General features: G+C 38.6%; 1 protein-coding gene across 6 annotated transcripts in view; it reads right to left on the minus strand.

The window, feature by feature from the left end:
* Positions 1 to 2061: 2061 nt before the first annotated feature.
* Positions 2062 to 19213, minus strand: part of NBEA (neurobeachin) — a 546841-nt gene continuing 529689 nt past the window's right edge. For all 6 annotated transcript variants that reach the window (XM_060191623.1, XM_060191622.1, XM_060191624.1 and 3 more), the window contains 4 exons: positions 9080 to 9181; positions 7660 to 7856; positions 6404 to 6555; positions 2062 to 3923 (listed from right to left, as the gene is read on the minus strand). In XM_060191623.1, the coding sequence (XP_060047606.1) occupies positions 3833 to 3923; positions 6404 to 6555; positions 7660 to 7856; positions 9080 to 9181 (542 nt within the window). In that variant the 3' untranslated portion in view covers positions 2062 to 3832. The remainder of the gene's footprint in view (positions 3924 to 6403; positions 6556 to 7659; positions 7857 to 9079; positions 9182 to 19213) is intronic.

Raw genomic sequence — 19213 nt, forward strand, 5'->3', positions numbered from 1 at the left:
CCTTCTGCACCCCCAAAACAACTCTGATTCATACTCCCAGTGGGGAAGAAGTGATAGGAGGAGGAAGAGGGTAAGAGGCCTCTAAACTCTGTCAGGAACCCAGAGAGAGTAGGAAAAAGGGAGGGACATTTGGATGTAGTAATAGGGTCATGAGTGGCTTCGAGGGGAAGAGAGAACCGGACCTAGAAAAAAAAGGGGGAAATTACGTACAAATGTAGACACATAGTTGTAGAGATCATGGTAAACCCATGTCTGCAACCTTAGGACAACTGTGGTGGTTTGCAATGGAGGGACTGGGGATTCAGAACTCTGCTGGTGGGAACAGTGTGGAAAAATCACTATTTAATCAATATGAGGAAAAAAATAGATAGAATGTCTCAAGACTTCAGTTCTGAGTATATATTCTTTCAATCTAAGCACTTAGATTTTAAATTAGTAAACTGATTGAATTTTAACACTGGGTTTAAATTGTTAATGCATTTCTAATAATAACCTTTTTTCTGAAATATTAAATCACCTGCAATCTTAAATCAGGGAGAACAGAAGTATCCAGTCTTGTCAGTATGTAAGATAGAGTTACTTGTGAACAACATTAAATGAGATAAATCACTTTAGGTCTTTAAATTCTAACCAGAAGATTTTCAAAGTAAAACAAGTTCCCAAATAACTTGGTTATAATTATAATTAGCTAGTACCTTCTTAAACTCTTAAGACAGCAGGAACCTTCCTCATTCTTTATAAACTCATATTTCCCCCAGTCCTGGGACCTCAGGGGCGTGGCTCCTTTTCCTGCATGCTTCTCTTCATCTGCACCATTTGATGCTGCATCTGCTGATCTCAACCAAATCAATGCAACCAGTGCCACCTCAACATGTTTCACTTCAGACTGTGTCCAGAGACACTAGGCCTGGGATGTCAACCCTCAAGCTCCAATACTCTGGTGAGACCTTTCCTAGCCCTTAGTTCTATTTCGGGTGGTGCAGTTCCTAACAAAGTTATAGAACTTAGATATAGACCAGGGCCCACGAGGTAGGGCACATGTGCAGAGTTCTTTTTTTAAAAATTTATTTGATAGAATAGAGAGAAATTGAGAGGGGAGGGGAGAAGAAAAAAGGGAGACACTTGCAGACTTGCTTCACCGCTTACTCCCTGCAGATGGGGACTGTGGACTTGAACCTGGGTCCTTACATATGGTAATGTGTGCACTCAACCAGGTGTGCCACTGCCTGGCTCCCCAGGTCTTGTCTTTTTTTGTCTTAATAGATACAGAAGTCACTGCAGTTCTGTCAGTCTCTAGGCCTGGCTGTCTGTAGGCCTCACCGCCCGTGCTTGTTTGCATGACTGAAGCCTTTCCTCACTACTCTGACATGGAACCTGCTTTAGTGGCAGTTGCTCTGCTCTTCTCCACTTCTTCTCTCTCCACCTGTGTCAAGCCTGGTAGATGATACATTCCAGAAAGTATGATTCAAACAAAATTAGTGGCATTTGAAAATCTTCATGTAATGAGCGATTATACTGATCATATCACCTGCACATTTAGTTCCTTCTAAATAACAGGAAAAAAATCTTCAAAGGGGCCAGATGGTGGCACACCTGATTAAACACACACATTATGGTGCACAAATATCTGGGTTCAAGCCCCTGGTCCCCACCTGTAGGGGGAAAACTTCACATGTGGTGAAACAGGGCTATAGATGTCTGTCTCTCTCCCCTTCTCCCCCCCCCATCTTAATTTCTCTGTCTTCATCCAATAAATAAATAAAAATGAAATAAAACAAAAAATTTGTTAGAAAGAAAACCAACTTCAGAAGTGGCATACGCAGAAGGAACAACAAGGGTTGCTCACACTGGTCACTGTTGCCCTAAATCCTGAATCCTAAATGCCTGGTGGCCTGGCAGAGTCGCTTACATTTCAGGAAACTGGGGGCCTCACTAGAACTTGGGTTTCATGACAGTGGGTGCCATGGGTCTTTAGATAAGGTGATGCCAACTTCTTAAACTTGTCTGAAAACCTAGTAAATGCCTATTCCTGAAGGGTCCAATGAAATGTGAAGCAATCAGTTGAATTCTTTGCATATTTTATTTTTCTGGTTTTTTTGATTTCCAACTCACACACATCTGGCATATTTTACATCTTTGCAATAAAACATGGTTACAATAGCTTAAGGAATTTCTATATCCAAAATATTTCACCATGATCTCAAGATGAAATGAACTTGTCTTCCAGATGTTCAGTATCCTCCCGATTCTAAGCTACAAACTCAAGATATTGCTTACAGCCTGGTGGTGGAGAACTTAATCGTTACACTGATTCCCCGGAATTTCAGAATTTCATAAATACAAAGGACAATGAGGAAGGAATTCAGTGCTAAAACTTACTAGTACACGGTGGATAACAAATAAGTAATCACATCAATAAATAATGATATGTTTCTGGTGCAAAGTGCCAATACAAAGAACCCATTATCTTGTTTTATCTTTTTAAATAAATGACTGCAAGTGAGTGTAAATTCTGAGAAAATTACATTCCTGTAACATGCCTCATAGCCCTACCGACACGATATGTACATCTATGACAATACAGTCACCAAATATACAAAGAGGAAACGCGAATAAAGTGTGTCTACCCCTGGGTGTAGAACTTGATCAGTACAATGTATGGAAAATCATCTGATAGCCATCATTTTTATATCAGAAAAGATGAAATGCCTTAGGCTAAGAATGTGGCTTCGGGTGAGAACTTCACAAGAACCTAAAAGAATAACTTCAGTTTTTTATTATAATAAAGTCTGATTTGTTATTAAAGAAACTAAGCTATTCAGGAACCAAAGAGAAAGAGTGAAACAAAAAAGTTCACATCAGTTTCTCCTCCCCTAATGTACACACAGTAAGCCAGCAGGATGACTCTGGAAGAGATGTCCAGGAGTTGGGAAGTCATTACTATGGAACTAGTGATTGATCATAACTCCTATTATATAGTAAAAACCAGGACCTCATCCCTCAGGCCCCTTTCTGCTGTGTCTTCAAATTACGAAGGGTGGGGCTGAATTTTCTTTGTAGAAAGTACCAACAAAAGCAAATAATGGCTTAGTATCCAAATGCTTTATGAGCAAATTTCACTCAGAACAAATGAGTTTAGATTAAAAAGTGCAAACCATATTTTGGTGAAAAATGTCAAAAGTTACTGACTGAGCCCAAATTCAACCTTTTTGTACAAGCTGTGTCCTTGGACAGATCTTTCTGTTTCATAGTGTGACTGCACCTGTTCCATCAAGACATCAGGGTTAAAGAACATGCAGGTTGTAACTCCACAATAAAATTAAGAAAACTTTTTTTGTTCTTTATACAAGGTTTTACTTTTACAAAAGTATCCCTTTAAATAAGATGCATCTGATGTACAAAGTATCAAACGTGTTTTTTTTTTTTTTAATATTTTTCTCAGCTTGAAAAGAGGCTGGAAATGGGATGCAGATTAGGTTCAAAGCTTAAACTTTGTAGTAACTGGACACAAGGTTCCTCAGAATTGTCAAAAGTCTCTTGTGACGCATCCTACTGCCTTTTCTCAATAAACAACAAGATATGAAATAATTACCAAAACATCTCCTAAATATAATTTACATGATATAAGCTTGCTTGGTAGCAGCTGGTGTTCGGTTGTGAAAAAACACACAAAGTAAAATGGCTGCTGACTACAATGTACAGCTATTGCTGGGTGTGATGGAATGTTCAAACGGAGGTCGATGCAGACGAGTTTTTCCCACCAGAGGTATTGCCTTTCCATGCAGCACTTGTGCTCTCAGCTTGAACTTGGCTTTTGGTTCTTCATTCCTCTTCAGTATCTGTTCTGATGCTCATAATGCCACCGATTAAAATCTATATTAAAAGCTACAATGCTACCAGAAGCCATGCCAGTGATCAGAGTCCTAGAAGAGCAAAGACACTAGTTAAACACAAGACACAAAATCATGCCTGTCATGGCTCTGCATTAGGTAAGAGTGTACTCTTGAAAATTCCAACTCTCAGTTTCATTTTCACTAAAGTAGGATGACTCAATTCTACACACATCCAGATGCTCAGACCAAGTGGTGATTAACTATTAATTACACTCCTCATCATACAAACACTTTCTGAACTGCCTCTCCAGCATATGATTATTGAAACGTAGGTGTCAGTGCTACTGTTCCCATATATCAGGGCAGTATAAAGCACCATAAAATGCTGAAATTATTAAATCTGAATTATTACTTTTGTTGAAATAGCATGGATTATAAGATGATACAAGTCTGAGGTGTGCACCACTGAAAAATCAGCATGTTTCACTTCAGTGCATTGATTCATCACTGAAGATTCAGGCTCATTCTTCACTGCATAACTGTTTCCTTTGTTCTGATTCACCTACCACCATCCCTACCTTCCCTCTTCTTGTAATATATAATTTGTTCACAGAGCTTAAAAGTTTATTTCTGTTTTACTTATTGATAGTTGACTAATATGTTCTGTCTTCTTCATATATAACATGAATGAAGTCATACTGTGTTTGTCTTTCTCCATCAGACTTATTCCACTAAGCACAGTACGCTCTAGGGCCACCAACATTGTTGCAAATGACTAGATTTTCTACTTTTTGTAGAAGGATATATATGTGTGTGTGTGTGTGTGTGTGTGTGTGTGTGTGTGTATCCCACAAGTTTTTATGTGAATGGATAAAGATCTTATAAAGCCTTTTCTTTTCTCCACATACACTAAGAAGAGTTCATCACATCCATCTTCTGTTACTCTGTCTCTGCTTCCCTCATAAGCAAATATTGCAATTACTTGAGCTCTTGGGGTTTGATAATATTGTTATAGACCCTTAAGAGTTTACACAGTGCTTAAATTATCATGGTGGAAGCAAATTCTTGCAACATAAATATTCCAATGAAGAAGAGTACTAGGGAGGTTATTTAAGCTACTCAAAGACAGATTATTCAAATATTTTAGAAATTCCCATGTAGGGGGCCAGGTGGTGGGTGGTACATCTGGTTGAGTGCACATGCTACAATGTACAAGAAGCCAGGTTCAAGCCTCCAGTTCCCACCTGCAGGGAGAAAGCTGTGAGTGGTGAAGCAGAATGGCAGGTGTGTCTCTCTCCCTCTCTATCATTCCCTTCCCTCTTGATTTCTGGCTGTCTCTATCCAGAAAGTAAATAAAGATAATAATAATAAAAAAAACCCACAACAAAAGAAGTTCCCATGTGAATGCAAACATTGTATAATAAAGCATTCCCATTTACTTTAATAAAAGTAAATTTTTAATAAAGCATTTCCCATTTGCTAATCTGGACCACAATATTTTGGAACATGCTAATAATTATCTGTTCCATATGCAGGGAGCTGCTGATAAAATATCACTTACCCAAATTAAGCTATATTGTTTTTCTTGATGACATTGTAGCATTTTACCACATGTGAAGAAACTTTAAATTTACTACATAATCTTCAATATTTTTTAATATTTATTTACCCTTTTGTTGCCCTTGTTGTTTTATATTATTGTTGTAGTTATTATTGTTGTTGTTAGTGATGTCATCGTTGTTGGATAGGACAGAGAGAAATGGAGAGAGGAAGGGAAGACAGAGAGGGGGAGAGAAAGATAGACACCTGCAGACCTGCTTCACCGCCTCTGAAGTGACTACCCTGCAGGTGAGGAGGCAGGAGCTCAAAGTAGGATCCTTATGCCCGTCCTTGCACTTTGCACCACATGTGATTAACCCACTGCACAACCACTGACTCCCCATAATCCTTAATATTTATGATCATTAAATTCCAATTATATTTTTATATTTTAAAATCAATATTCTTATAATGATTATGCTATGTACCTCTTATTTTTTGAAAGAGTTGGTTAGTAAAGTTTTATTATTTCTGTTAAATGCATGCATAACAAAAACTGAGAAATTTACCCCATATTAAAAAACAAAATTTAGGTGGTGTTATACAGTACACAGGTTTAGGGTATGCATCATATTAAGACCACTGCCTTAATGTAGTCCATCATTCATCAAACAGTGCTACATGGTGCATGACTGCAGGTGTCTTCATCACATAATGTAGAGAACAGGCAAGTCGGTGTGGTTAATCCTATGTTCTGGGAAGTGTCTGGATAGATTGACTGTTCTTCCTCAGATCCCTTCTTTTTGCCATCCCTCCTCCTCTCCCTCCCTTTTCTTAGTTACCCCCTCTGTTTCTTTCTTATCAGAATCTTACATTAGTTACTTCTTTCTTCAATTTAACCTTTCTTAGACTAGTCCTTCTTTCACCTAAACGCTGGAAACTTACTGACTGTGCATGGCACCTGTGGTGGAGCGTAAAGAGCATTGGGTGACACTTCTCAAGTGACAACAGTGCTCCCTGATGTGGCTCACCTCTGGTCATGGGACAAATCCATTGCTCTGATGCCAGCATCACATCCGGGGTAAATGTACAGTTGCTTGAAGTCACAGGCCTGCCAGACCTCTACCACGCCATTGTCTCCTCCAGTCACCAGATTCTGACCATCACTGCTCAGGAGAATGGCCTTGAGAAAAAGGCAGGAAGATTGAGATTTCTCTCAGTTTTTCCCAAATGGTCAACTGTCATAAATGAAAAGCACTCAGGACTGTTCCTTTGCAATTATTTTCCATTTTAAGCCATTTTTCCAAGTTTTCTACAGTCCAATCCACAGAATTTCCAATCTGGAATTCATCAAAGTTCTTATACAAATAAGGGATCTTATTAAAAACAATTTAGGTTACAAAATAACAGAAGTCCCAATGAGAATATTATCATTCTAATCCAGGAAGAACTTGAGCACTAAGTAACCTGATGTTTTGTTAAGTTCTAAATATTAATAATGTCAAGACTTTTGAAACAAATGGCAGATGTATATTTCAGAAGAGTTTTTAATAATGACAAACCAACACTTCCAAGTCATTTATGAGCAAAGGGCAGTTTGGCAATTTATAATTTGAGTCTAGCTGGCTAGGTGGATAGCATAATGGTTTTGCAAAAAGACTCTCTTGCCTGAGGCTCTGAGGTCCCAGGTTCAATCCCCAGCACCACCATAAGCCAGAGCTGAGTAGTGCTCTGGCAAATTAACAACAACAATAAATTTGGCTCTAGAGTTCTAAAGATATGATCCTCTGACAATAAACTCACTCTTAAGTGTGTATGTGGGGGGGGGGAGGCAGGGTTAAAATAGTTGTTTGTAAAAGGAGTTTAAGAAAAATCTTGAGGTCTGACCTCTTAAACAATAGCTAGCTAGTGTCTTCAAAGTTTACTTCCTGCAATTAATTATTTGAGAGTAAAGGAACTTTGCACTGATCAGAATACCAGTCTACATAAATTTGTTTGTTTTTAAAAGCAGCATACATGCATCTGGACATCAGAGAAATTCTATTATGAACTATTTAATGTAAAAGTCAATCTCTTTAAAAAGAAAGATTTATGTGTATTTCTTAATGAGAGACATTGAAGCCAGAATTAGCAATCTGCTCTGTCATGGGAGGAGCTGGGGATCAAACCTGGGGCCCAAGCCCAGAGTTTTAATCTACAGAAGTCCTGCCCTCAGTCCACTGAGCTATAACAGTCATTCGGAACCCCCATCCTAGTCTCAGTTTTAGCACCAAAAATGCAGATTTACCCGTGTTGAATCATTGATCTCCATTTGAGCCAAAAGTTTCCCGTTAATGCTGAAATTGCTGAATCGCCCTCGTTCATAGTATATGATACAGTGGCCTTCACTGGAGACAGAAATCAAGCGTGGGAACAAGCAGTTTTCGGGTCCCTCCAGGGCTCTCAGTAAGTCTCCAGTGATTGTGTGGACAAGGCAAGGGCCCTCTGCAGAGTGGGGGACATCAATGGCCAGAGTCACGGTGATGACAAGTTACATATCAAGTTACAATCCTTAAACTTGATTATAAACTTAAATTGTTGAAAGACGGTAGAGAAGAAATGGAGTGTGCTAGCAAGAGGAAACAGTCAGGACACGTACAAGAGGACTCTTAGCTAGCACACACACATTTTCTAATTTTTAAATCTACATAGTCTTTTCTTGAATTCATGGTGATAATATTATTAAGAAAATGACATAGTTCATAAATTATGTGAGAGCAACAACAACAAAACACATGTCCCACAAGATTGATATCTTTCTCTTTCTCTCTCTTTTGTCAGGGCTTCCCTGCTCTGAGCCAACTTATTCAGATAGAATGAAAGAGGGAAAGACACCAAGGCACTGATGTATATCCCAATACTGTGAGGGTTGGGCTTGAAGCTAGGTCATGTGCATGGTAAGACAGTCACACTATACAAGTGAGCTCTTTTGTTGGCTCCAGAAGCTAGCCTACCTGCCTGCCTGCCTTCCTTCCTTTTTTTCTTTATTCTTCCTTCCTTTCTTTCTTTTTTTCTTTTTCTTTCTTTCTTTCTTTCTTTCTTTCTTTCTTTCTTTCTTTCTTTCTTTCTTTCTTCCTTTCCTTCTTCCTTTTTCTTCCTCTCTTATTTTATTTATTATTGGATAGAGGCAGAGAGAAATTGAGAGGGGAGGGGGAAACAGGGAGACAGATAGAGAGACAGCCGCAGCTCTACCACTTGTGAAGCTTTCCCCCAGCAGAGGGGGGCCAGGAACTTGAACCCTGGACCTTTTGTACACTGTAGTATCTGTGCGCTTAACCAGGTGCACTGATGCTTGGTTCATAGAATTTTTCTCTTAATATACTTTTAGAAAGACTTTTGAAAGCTTAGCAGAATTATCAAAGCAATTGTTATGTCTTAAGTGTTTATCATGAAAAAAAAGCCTGCACCATATAAATGCATTACCCAATAAATTTTACCTTTACTGTGGTTTAGACATATACTGAAAAAGGAAAAATTAATAAACTCAATACTATATAAAATTGCATACATATAATTCATGCATTCATTACCAGTAAGCAGTAATAATAAAAACAGTTATAAAGAATCTAGGGGCTGTATTTGTTATGTAAAATAAATCATAAATCATGGCTAGTCTGAGAAAACAATTGTGCTTTGAAAGATCTAGAATGAAAGACATGTATTCTGACCTTTAGCACCACTGATAACAAGCCCAAGTTCTGCACAGACAGAAACGCAGACAACTTCATGGTCATGGCCTGTAAGGACAGCTCTGGGTGCAGGATAGTCACCTGCAAGGAAATAGCAGGAATGGGTCACTGCAGTTCAGTGGGAGACATGAAGAGCTCCACCGTTAAACCAAGCATTTAAAGCAATCATGATTGTTTAGTAAAGGCACTTACTTTCTGTGTGACCACGAGTCAAGTTGCTTAACCTCTACTGAGTTCTCATCTGGAAAATACCTACTATGCAGGACATCTAGGTGACTAGGCAAGTTAATGAGTATGATGAGTATATAACATGATAGTTAGGCTAGCTATTTTTTCTTGACTGCTACTATAAGCCAGACATAAAATCTACCAAAGAAATTAAGTGCATTATTTCATTCAATTAGGGCACCATTCATTGAGGCTTTCTCTATTTCTGCTTTGCAAAACCTATTCAACTTGTTTGTGTTCATACAGCTAGCTAAGTGTTGAAACTGAACCTAGAGCTTACTAATTATGAAACCCACATTCTTTCTCAGTTAGATATAATCCTTAGAGCCCCCAACACAAGAAGTGGAAGTGTTTGATTTTAAGAAGGGAAATTAAAGGAAAGAAGAGATGGTTATGTTAATTTATCACTTGACTTCATGAGTGCAAACCTACCTAGAAACTTTCTGCTAATTCTAGTAAGTATTCTTATTGCTAAATGCTTTCACTATGGATCCATGATACCATCTTGTTGACAATTTTTTTTCCTATGTGATCCAGTAGTTGGGAGTCTAAAGAGGTTGAGGTAGAACCTGCAACTGCTTATAACATGCCTTCTAAGCGTGACTTTGCACAGGCTTGGCTGAAGGGACTCAATAGTGACACCTGTGGGGAAGACCAAATGCAAGTGTACAAAATAGGGCAGATTTCAAGCATCTTCATATGAACCCAGAGAAAATCAGAATAGTTGGTGAATAAACTGCAGGAAAACAATGTGAAAAGGATCGGCCAAGTTGAGAGGACAACAAGTTTTCTATTGTGTTACTGGAAAAAATGAAAAAGTCAGTGTGGGTTGGACATGCGTGATCTCTACTGTCTTGGCGTGCAGAAAGGTGGAGAAAAAGAAATAATAGGGAGGAAATTTTTAAATGGAAACAGGTTATGGTGCCACCTGTGTAGGGTTTTGAGTGCTTCTGAGCAAGATGAGAAAAGAAAGTCAGTGTTGGCTATACTGGGCAGAAGATGAAGACCTGCCTGACTTACTGAGGTGAGATTTGCTAAGGTAGAGTATCAAAAAGAAGGTCACCAAATACATATTAACAGTATAGTTTGGAACTAGAAGACACAATCAAGTCCAACAATTACTTTTTCCTTCCTTCCTTCCTTCCTTCCTTCCTTCCTCTCTCTTCCTCTCTCTCTTTCTCTCTCTCTCTCTTTCTTTTTTCACCACCAGGAGCATCCCTGGAGTTCAGTACCTACACTACATGTCTACCATGCTGAATGATACTGAAGTTATAAGATACTGGCAGCCTTGGACTCTCAAGCATGAGGTCCCAACTGATTTCCCAAAATGTATGTGTCAGAGTGATACTTTGGTTCTCTCTCTCCCCCCATAAACAAATAAATCTTTAAAAAATACTTTTGAAAGCTATAAAACTGTCAGAATCTATGCTATGGCAATGTAAAACAATCACTCTTTAAAAATTATAAGCTGATTAAGCTACTTTCTCAAACTAGGGTTCAGATGGTCCAAGAACACATTCCTCAGAATCAGCTGTTGTTTGGGTGTTAATGACAATCATGTTCTTTTTAAAACAAATCAATTTATTAGTTAAATTTTAGGAGCACTATTGTGGGAAAATTTTATTTTTCTCCAAGTTCACAAATTTAAGTTAGCAGCTTTCACAAAGCTGCCTGAATTTGTTTCTGAGTTAGAAAACTGAAATTAACACTTTTTTTTTTTGCCTCCAGGGTTATTGCTGGGGCTTGGTGCCTGCACTATGAACCCACTGCTTCTGTTAGCCGTTTTTTTCCCTCATTTTTTTTTTATTGTTGTAGTTATTATTGTTGTTGTTGTTGAATAGCACAGAGAGAAATGGAGAGAGGAGGGGAAGGCAGAGAGGGGGAGAGAAAGATAGACACCTACAGACCTGCTTCACCACCTGTGAAGCAACTCCCCTGCAGGTGGGGAGCTGGGGGGGTCGAACAGGGATCCTTATGCTGGTCCTTGAGTGTTGTTATGCTTCACATTGGTTTGGTCTTGCTCTCCCCCCGCCAGGAGAATTGGTTTGGCCCTTGCTAGTTTCGTGCCTCTCTTTCTCCCCGCCCCCTATGCTATGTAGTTCGAGAGTTCTGGCCACAGCCTCCGGAGGAGAAGGATGTAGGACAGATCTGTGTGGTGATTGGGCTGGGTTAGTTTATGAATCGTTGTTCGTGAATAAAGAAATACAACTTCCCAGCCCAGCTGTGTGTCCCCAAGTCTCTGTTTACTGCCGCAAAGCTAGCCTGGCCTGTTGGAGCCCCGAATTTTAATGACACTTGAGCTTTGCACCACCTGCACTTAACCCGCTGCGCTACTGCCCAACTCCTTTTTTCCATCGTTTTAATGGTTAGGATGGACAGAAATTGAGAGGGGAGAGGAAGATGGGGGAGAGAAAGACACCTGCAGACCGGCTTGACTGCTTGTGAAGTGTCCCCCCTGCAGGTGAGGAAACAGGGGCTCAAACTGGGATCCTTCAGAGGGACCTTGCACTTTGTACAATGTACGCTTAACCTGGTGCACCACCACCCGGCCCTCTTTAAATTTTTATATGTATAAGACTAATAAAATGATTTCCTTTGTACCCACTTCCCAGTTGAACAACTCCAGAACTTTGATGCATCTAAAATGTTAGACTTGAAAGAAAATCATTCAGTTTTTAAGTCCTGTCTTATATTTTCTTTTGTCCTTTCTGCTTCATCTGATTGTTGACTATGCAATCTTCTATAGTACTGAGTTTCAAATTTGCTGGCCTGTTTATCTCTGTGATCTCCTGTTCTAGATGGGTCTGACCTCGGCTACCTTGTCTCCCCGAGAACCACCTGAGTTTTGGCCTTGGCACTGCTCTTTTGACAGCCGCCTCTGCTCTCTGGTTCCCAGGACCTCACACGTGCAGTATGGATGTCGTGGATTTGTCTAAAACATAGTCATGTAATTTATAAAATTATATTTCAAAGAAGCCCTGAGTGTCCTTGTAAAATGAGAATTAATTATTGATAAGATTTTTTTATGTGTAATATTACCTTTTGCTTTTCTGAGTGATCAGAAAAGCAAACTATTAATAGAAAAACCAGGGAGTCGGGCTGTAGCGCAGTGGGTTAAGCGCAGGTGGCGCAAAGCACAAGGACCGGCATAAGGATCCCGGTTCAAACCCCGGCTCCCCACCTGCAGGGGAGTCGCTTCACAGGCGGTGAAGCAGGTCTGCAGGTGTCTATCTCTCTCTCCCCCCTCTGTCTTCCCCTCCTCTCTCCATTTCTCTCTGTCCTATCCAACAACGACAACAATAATAACTACAACAATAAAAAAACAGCAAGAGCAACAAAAGGGAATAAATAAAATAAAATAAATAAATAAAAACTATTACTTTTTGTAATAGTTTTTTAGATCTCCTCACTAAATTGTGGAAGGAGACATTATGGAATAATGTTTAGGACCCTTGAAAGTACTGTTTCCTTTTTCAACCCAGAGAAAAGTAAATAGAATGCTGTTGTTGTTGGGGGGGTTGAGTTGAGAAAGCTGCAGCCAGGGGAAACAGATTCTTCTATTTTTCATTTCATTATCAGGGACAGATGTCACACATCCTAAAGATCATTTAAATCTTGGGAATATTCTGTCACTGTCACATCACAATTGATGGATGGAGCTGAAGGTTAAAGGGCTCAGAGCAGAGGGAAGTGCAGGTGACACCTTCCTTCTCAGGATCTATAGTGCCAAGGCCCTCATTCCCCAGCCATTTCTCCAACATCAGAGTGCTCTGTGCGATGGAATTACTATGAGTGGTAGAGAATAAACATGCTCAATTCTATGACTCCATAGTGGCCAGCATCTGAAACTGTAAGTATGAAAGGTTTATAAGAAGCTGATCCCATTTTGTTAAGTCAGTATCTTCAAAATGGACAATATTTTTTTTAAAAAAAATCATAACAGTATCAAATGCTGCTATTCACATGGAACTGACAGAATTTCTGACTTTTAGAGAAACAAGTAAAAGGTGACTCAAAGTACTTGTTTTTTAAAAAATTTCATTTGTGGGACTAATAACATAAAAGGAAAGCTCTAGCCCTTCTGATTGAGAGCTAGATACAACAGCAGTTTCTGAACTCTGTGACCTCAGTGCAGTGCTGCAGGATCAGACTAGCCTCTTGATGATGCAGAACATTTATGACCTTTACTGAGTCATGGAAGAATCGTTCCTAAAGGTATTTGCATTTAAATTTGCACCTACATATATACAGGTTTTTTTTGAATAAGAGATTTCATCAGTGGGTACAATAGTTTTATTACTACTCTGATTTCAAAGATTACTTTAAAAATTTATGTTAGATCTCTGCTTGGCTAGCTCAGAACAGTGTCAGTGAGGAATCTGTCCCTTCTTAAGATATTGTGTCCTCACGGAAATTATTTAGAATTGTACTTCTCTTATCCTGTGGTCTTGTTGATATTTTATAAATAAATTAAAAAAAAAGAATAGGGAACCTTCCAGTGGAGGGGATGGGACACAAAACTCTGGTGGTGGGAACTATATAGAAGTGTTCTCCTCTTGTCCCACAATCTTGTTGATCATTATTAAATCACAAATAAAATAAAATAAAATAAAATAAAATAAAATAAAATAAAATAAAATAAAGGTACTGCATCCTCAACTACCTGCAGGGCTACTGCAAAGGCTTGGGCCTAGTCCTAGGTCTGCCTGGACTCACATTTCCCACAAGAATCCCTACCTCCCACCCCCTCACCCAGGGCTATTTCTGGAGCTTGGTGCCTGCACAACAAATCCACTAGTCCTGAAGGCTTTTTTTTTTTTGATAGAACATAGAGAAGTTGAGAGAGGTGGAGAGATAGAGAGGGAGAGAGACAGAGACACCTGCAGTACTTGCTTCACTGCTTGTGAAGTTTCCCCCCTGTCAGTGAGGAGTGGGGGCTTGAACCCAGGTCTTTGTGTTTGGTAACATATGCCAATGCCTAGCACCCCCTCCCAAACAGGTTTAAAGACAGCCCATTGGTTGAAAATGTCTCATGATGCAGGTTTATTTTATTACAGAATCATGGCACTTAGTGCAAAAGAGAAGGTGGACATGAAGCTGGGTTCTTGCATATGGGTACATATGCACTCTACGGGGTATGCCACTGCCTGGTCCCATGCCTTCACATTTATTAAATTCTGTATGATTCCTTGCTCTGAAAAGTAAGACTAGGTCATCTAATTTACGCATACACATAAGCACATGTGTGCACACACAGACAATTCTTTGTCCATGATTTCATCTCTCACACTATAGGTTATTGGTGGTTTTGGACTGAGCACCAGGATAGCTATTTTAAAAGAAGGCTAGATGCAAACAAAGAGAGGAATGTGATTTGGCAGATGTTTAGTGACAGGTTGTGGCTGGCAGGAGGGTCAGTGTCCAGAGCTGATGCACACACAATGGGAGCCCAGGGAAGGGCTCTGTGTACAGCTGGAGTCTCCTTTTCAATGGGCCTCTTATTTCATCATTTGCATAATGCTTATACATGAGCAAGAAACCAAAACAAACCAAAAATAAAACTTGATCTTTCATAGTGAAAAAAGCACAATATCTTTCATGCTGTATGTAATTTGGAGACTTCATTTGAAAAGATGAACAGTAAATTCATTTTTGTTATGATTTTTTTTAAATTGCCATATCCATGTACCAATAAGCTCTCTATAAAGTATTTTATATCTGGTATAAACATTAAAATCAAACACTTTAGAGGTAGATTGGATTTTGAGCTGAGGTTCAAACGTATTTTAAACGTTGGTTGCAAAGACAACAATGTTGACTTCCCCTCTTGTGACTATCTTGTCGGAAGATACAGCACTTAATGAGAAATGTCAAGTCCCAAGATCAATGAAATTTTGGGCTCTAGGGATTCAACAGGAATAGCATTGATCTTTTTAAAGAACACCAGTCAGAGATGGGTTGTAATATATTGCAAAGAGAGACTCTGGAGGATAAGCGGCCAAGTCCAAGATACTTACCTGACAAAAAATTCAATCAGCTTTTAGCACAGATTGCCTGCACTGCTCTCTATTCTTTCATGCAGTAGGCTGCTTCCAATTAAAGTGTGCAAATTAATTTTTATCACTTCCAAATTAGTTTTAGAGTTTGTATAAAAGTCTGTTTCAGATGAAAGTATCTGTCCCTCACATCTCTACAATTCTGTTATCTAGTCAGGGACCTATGGAACTCACCAAGAAAATTTCCTGTGTTCATTGTCAAAAGTTCAATAGAGTAACAATGAATCATTGCACTGTAATTCAACTGTAACCCATGCTGGATAGCCTTTGCTTATTTCTTATGTAACCTAAACCTTTCTGTAATGGTCTGTTTATATATATTTTTTATTCTTTGTGGAAAATTCACCAAACCTATAAAAGCAACTAAAAAAGGGCTATTGTTTCTGAGATGTCTGAGTTAGTCACAACAAGTATTTTCTCTTCTGACATTAATAGATTTACCCACTGAGAATAATAATGACAATTCAAAAATAAGTGTAAACATATTAAAGCCACTTGAGTTTATCGTGAGAAAGTTATAGTGACGCACACAGAAGGTTTGTAATTGAATCTTACTGTTTCATTGGTGCTGTGTTCGATAAACATGATCTGATCCCAGATATAGACAGCAAGCCAATGTCCACACTGACACTGATCCCCAATTCCTACCATCTACTGACTTAATATGTCTCATGCTAGGACTTCTCCTTTCAAGTCCATATTCAGTATCAACTGCTCTCAAAACCTAAGGGCATTGTGTTACACACTTTAATATGGATTTAGACACAACTACCTCTTTGCTCTAAGCAGCAAAGCATTATGAGGTAGAAAAGATACAGTCTGATTCTTTGATGGGTGAATTGGTAGCTAGAGTAGATTCAAATCCAACAGAACAGAATCTTTTACTTTCATAGCGTGAGCCTTATGTTTATGTAAACACCAATGGCCAGTGCCCAAAGTGACAGTCAAGTCAGTGTGTTGTGAACACCTTTACAAAGAGGGAACTGACTAATACATATGAACTCTTTAGTCATGTGCATATATGCTACTAAGTGGGTTTATTTTAGTGGATGAAGTGAGTTATAAATCAGTCTAGTTAATCACATGCTAAACATGACTTGTTACTTTTTTTACTATTATTATTACATGTATAGCACAAACTAAAAATATTTTATATAACTGTCAATTTCTACCAAAGATAAAAGGGTAATAAGCACTTTATATATGCTTGAAATGCATATGATACCAAATATTATCTGATAGCATTTCACTATTCATATAATACTCAGTATACTTAGCATCAAGTAGGAAAAGCAATTTTTATTTATTTATTTATTTTTAATTTTTTTATTTATAAAAAGGAAACATTGAAAAAACCATAGGATAAGAGGGGTACATACCAACCCCTCCCCTGATAGCTTTTCTACTCTTTAACCCTCTGGGAGTATGGACCCAAGATCATTGTGGGATACAGAAGGTCTGGATTCTGTAATTGCTTCCCCGCTGAACATGGGCGTTGACAAGTCGATCCATACTCCCATCCTATCTGTCTCTTTCCCCAGTGGGGAAGGGCTCTGGGGAAAAACAAAACAAAACAAACAAACAAAAAACACTAGTATAGCTACAGGCCCTTTGAGATATAACTAAAATATGCCTACTAGCTATCTATAAAATGGAGGACCCCCAACTCTTCATCTGCACTATTCCAGCCTTTAGGTCCATGATTGTCCAACAACTTGTTTGGCTTTGTATATTAACTCTTTTTCAGCCACCAGGTTCCAGATGCTAGCAGGAAAAATAGTTTTGAGAAGAGGATAACAGGGAGCTGGGGAGTAGTGCACATAATACAAAGGACCTGAGCAAGGATCCCGGTTCGAACTTCTTGCTCCCCACCTGCAGGGAGGCCGCTTCACAAGCAGTGAAGCAGGTCTGCAGGTGTCTGTCCTCTTTTCCTCTCCTCTATCAATTTCTCTCTGTCTTTAAAATTAAAAAATAAAAAAAAAATCAAGAAGATGGCTGCAGGAGTAGTGGATTTGTAATGCAAGCCCCAGCGATAACCCTAGAGGCAACTTATGTTTCCTGCTTCCTATTCCAGTTTATTTTCCAGTTTATTCAAGAAGAATAGCTTGTTTCATAATAAGGACAATTGACCAACCGAAGCCAAAAATGTTCACATTAAATGTCCAACAAAGTCTTGACACAGTGTGTTTTATGGAAGCAATTTAGCAATTATCACAACGATGATAGCAGGTTTGGGGAGCATATAAATTTTGACAGATAGAAATAATATTAAAGAACACATACTGATACTATCCTGTGATGTTTTAATAAGTTTATATTGATACAGAGAGCAAGAAAGATATGAATAGCATGCTGGCATCTTCTGTGATGCCAGGGATGGAACCCAGGCCCTCACAAATGTAAGGTGTGGGCTCTAAAACAGGGCTACCTCACCAGCCCCTGCCTGAAACACCATTTTTAAAAAGTATTTATTTATTTATTTACTTTGGGGAGAGACAGAGAGAAATCAAGAGAGGAAGGTGGGGATACCAGCAGCGCTGCTTCACCACTCTCCTGAAGCACTTGCTAAAGGGTATTCTCATATTTATTTCATGTTTAAACAAAATGCTACTATTTTAACAAATGAAATATTCATAATTTTGTTCTTAAGGATTAATATGCACATTTATACTTACATAACTCCTGTTAAAAGGAGCTTACACACTTTAAATATTTAACTTTTGCTTGCCAGTTGATGAGACAAAGCTACAATCAGTTGTTGGTCATTTTAGGTATAAAAGATTATTAGAAAAATAGTTAACATGTATAATCACTATAATGTAGTGCTTTTCTTAATTTTTTTTCACATTAGTAATAATGTAAAATATCTCTACTATCAGATGGTACTTTTAGAGAAAATAATCCTCTTTGGGGGAAATGTATTTTTATTCATTTCAGAGATTCACTTTGAAGGTATTAATTATTAAATTTAAAGTACTGTATTGCTTTGTGTTTACATTTTATCTAATAAAGTTTAATATATAATATATAAACATATATTATATGTTATATTAAATATATAATGTATAAGATAGTATGCAAACTTGCTGCTTAATTCAACTTCCCTGGTGAATGTTACATTACTAAGTAAATGCAGAAAAAAATTAAATACATGGAAATACATTTAGATAAAATACATGGGATGAGGGGCCTGGATGTGGCGCACTGGGCTAAGTGCACATAGTACGAAGCTTAAGGATCCTGGTTTGAGCCCCGGGCTCCCCACCTGCAGGGGGGTCGCTTCACAAGTGGTGAAGCAGATCTACAGGTGCCTCTCTGTCTCTCTCACCCTCTATCTCCCCCGCCCCTCTCAATTTCTCTCCGGCCTATCCAATAAAAAAATAGGGGAAAAAAAAAAAGCAGTTAGCAGCAGTGCATTTGTAGTGCTGGCACGGAGCCCCAGAGATAACCCTGGAGGCAAACATATACATGTGATAATGTATTGTATTTGAGAATAACACTTCACTGGTAGATCATGTCTCTCTAGTGCACATAAATACACACACACACACACACACAAATGAATTTTAAAAAGGAGGAGGGGTCAACATGGTGACTTAGATGACACGGTGGTGTGATTAGAGCTTGGACTTAAAAGCATGAGGTCTTGAGTTCAATCCCAGTAACACAATTGCCAGAATAATACTTTGATTCATCCTCTCTCTCTCTCTTTCTTTCCTCCTCTCTCTCTCTCATAGACACACACACACCTAAATAAATAAATTTTTTCTTTCAAAAAGGTATGATTATTTTTTTCTATAACTTTATATTTTTGCTTTGTTTTTGTTTA

Source organism: Erinaceus europaeus, chromosome 5, assembly GCF_950295315.1.
Source record: "Erinaceus europaeus chromosome 5, mEriEur2.1, whole genome shotgun sequence".
NCBI lineage: Eukaryota > Metazoa > Chordata > Mammalia > Eulipotyphla > Erinaceidae > Erinaceus > Erinaceus europaeus.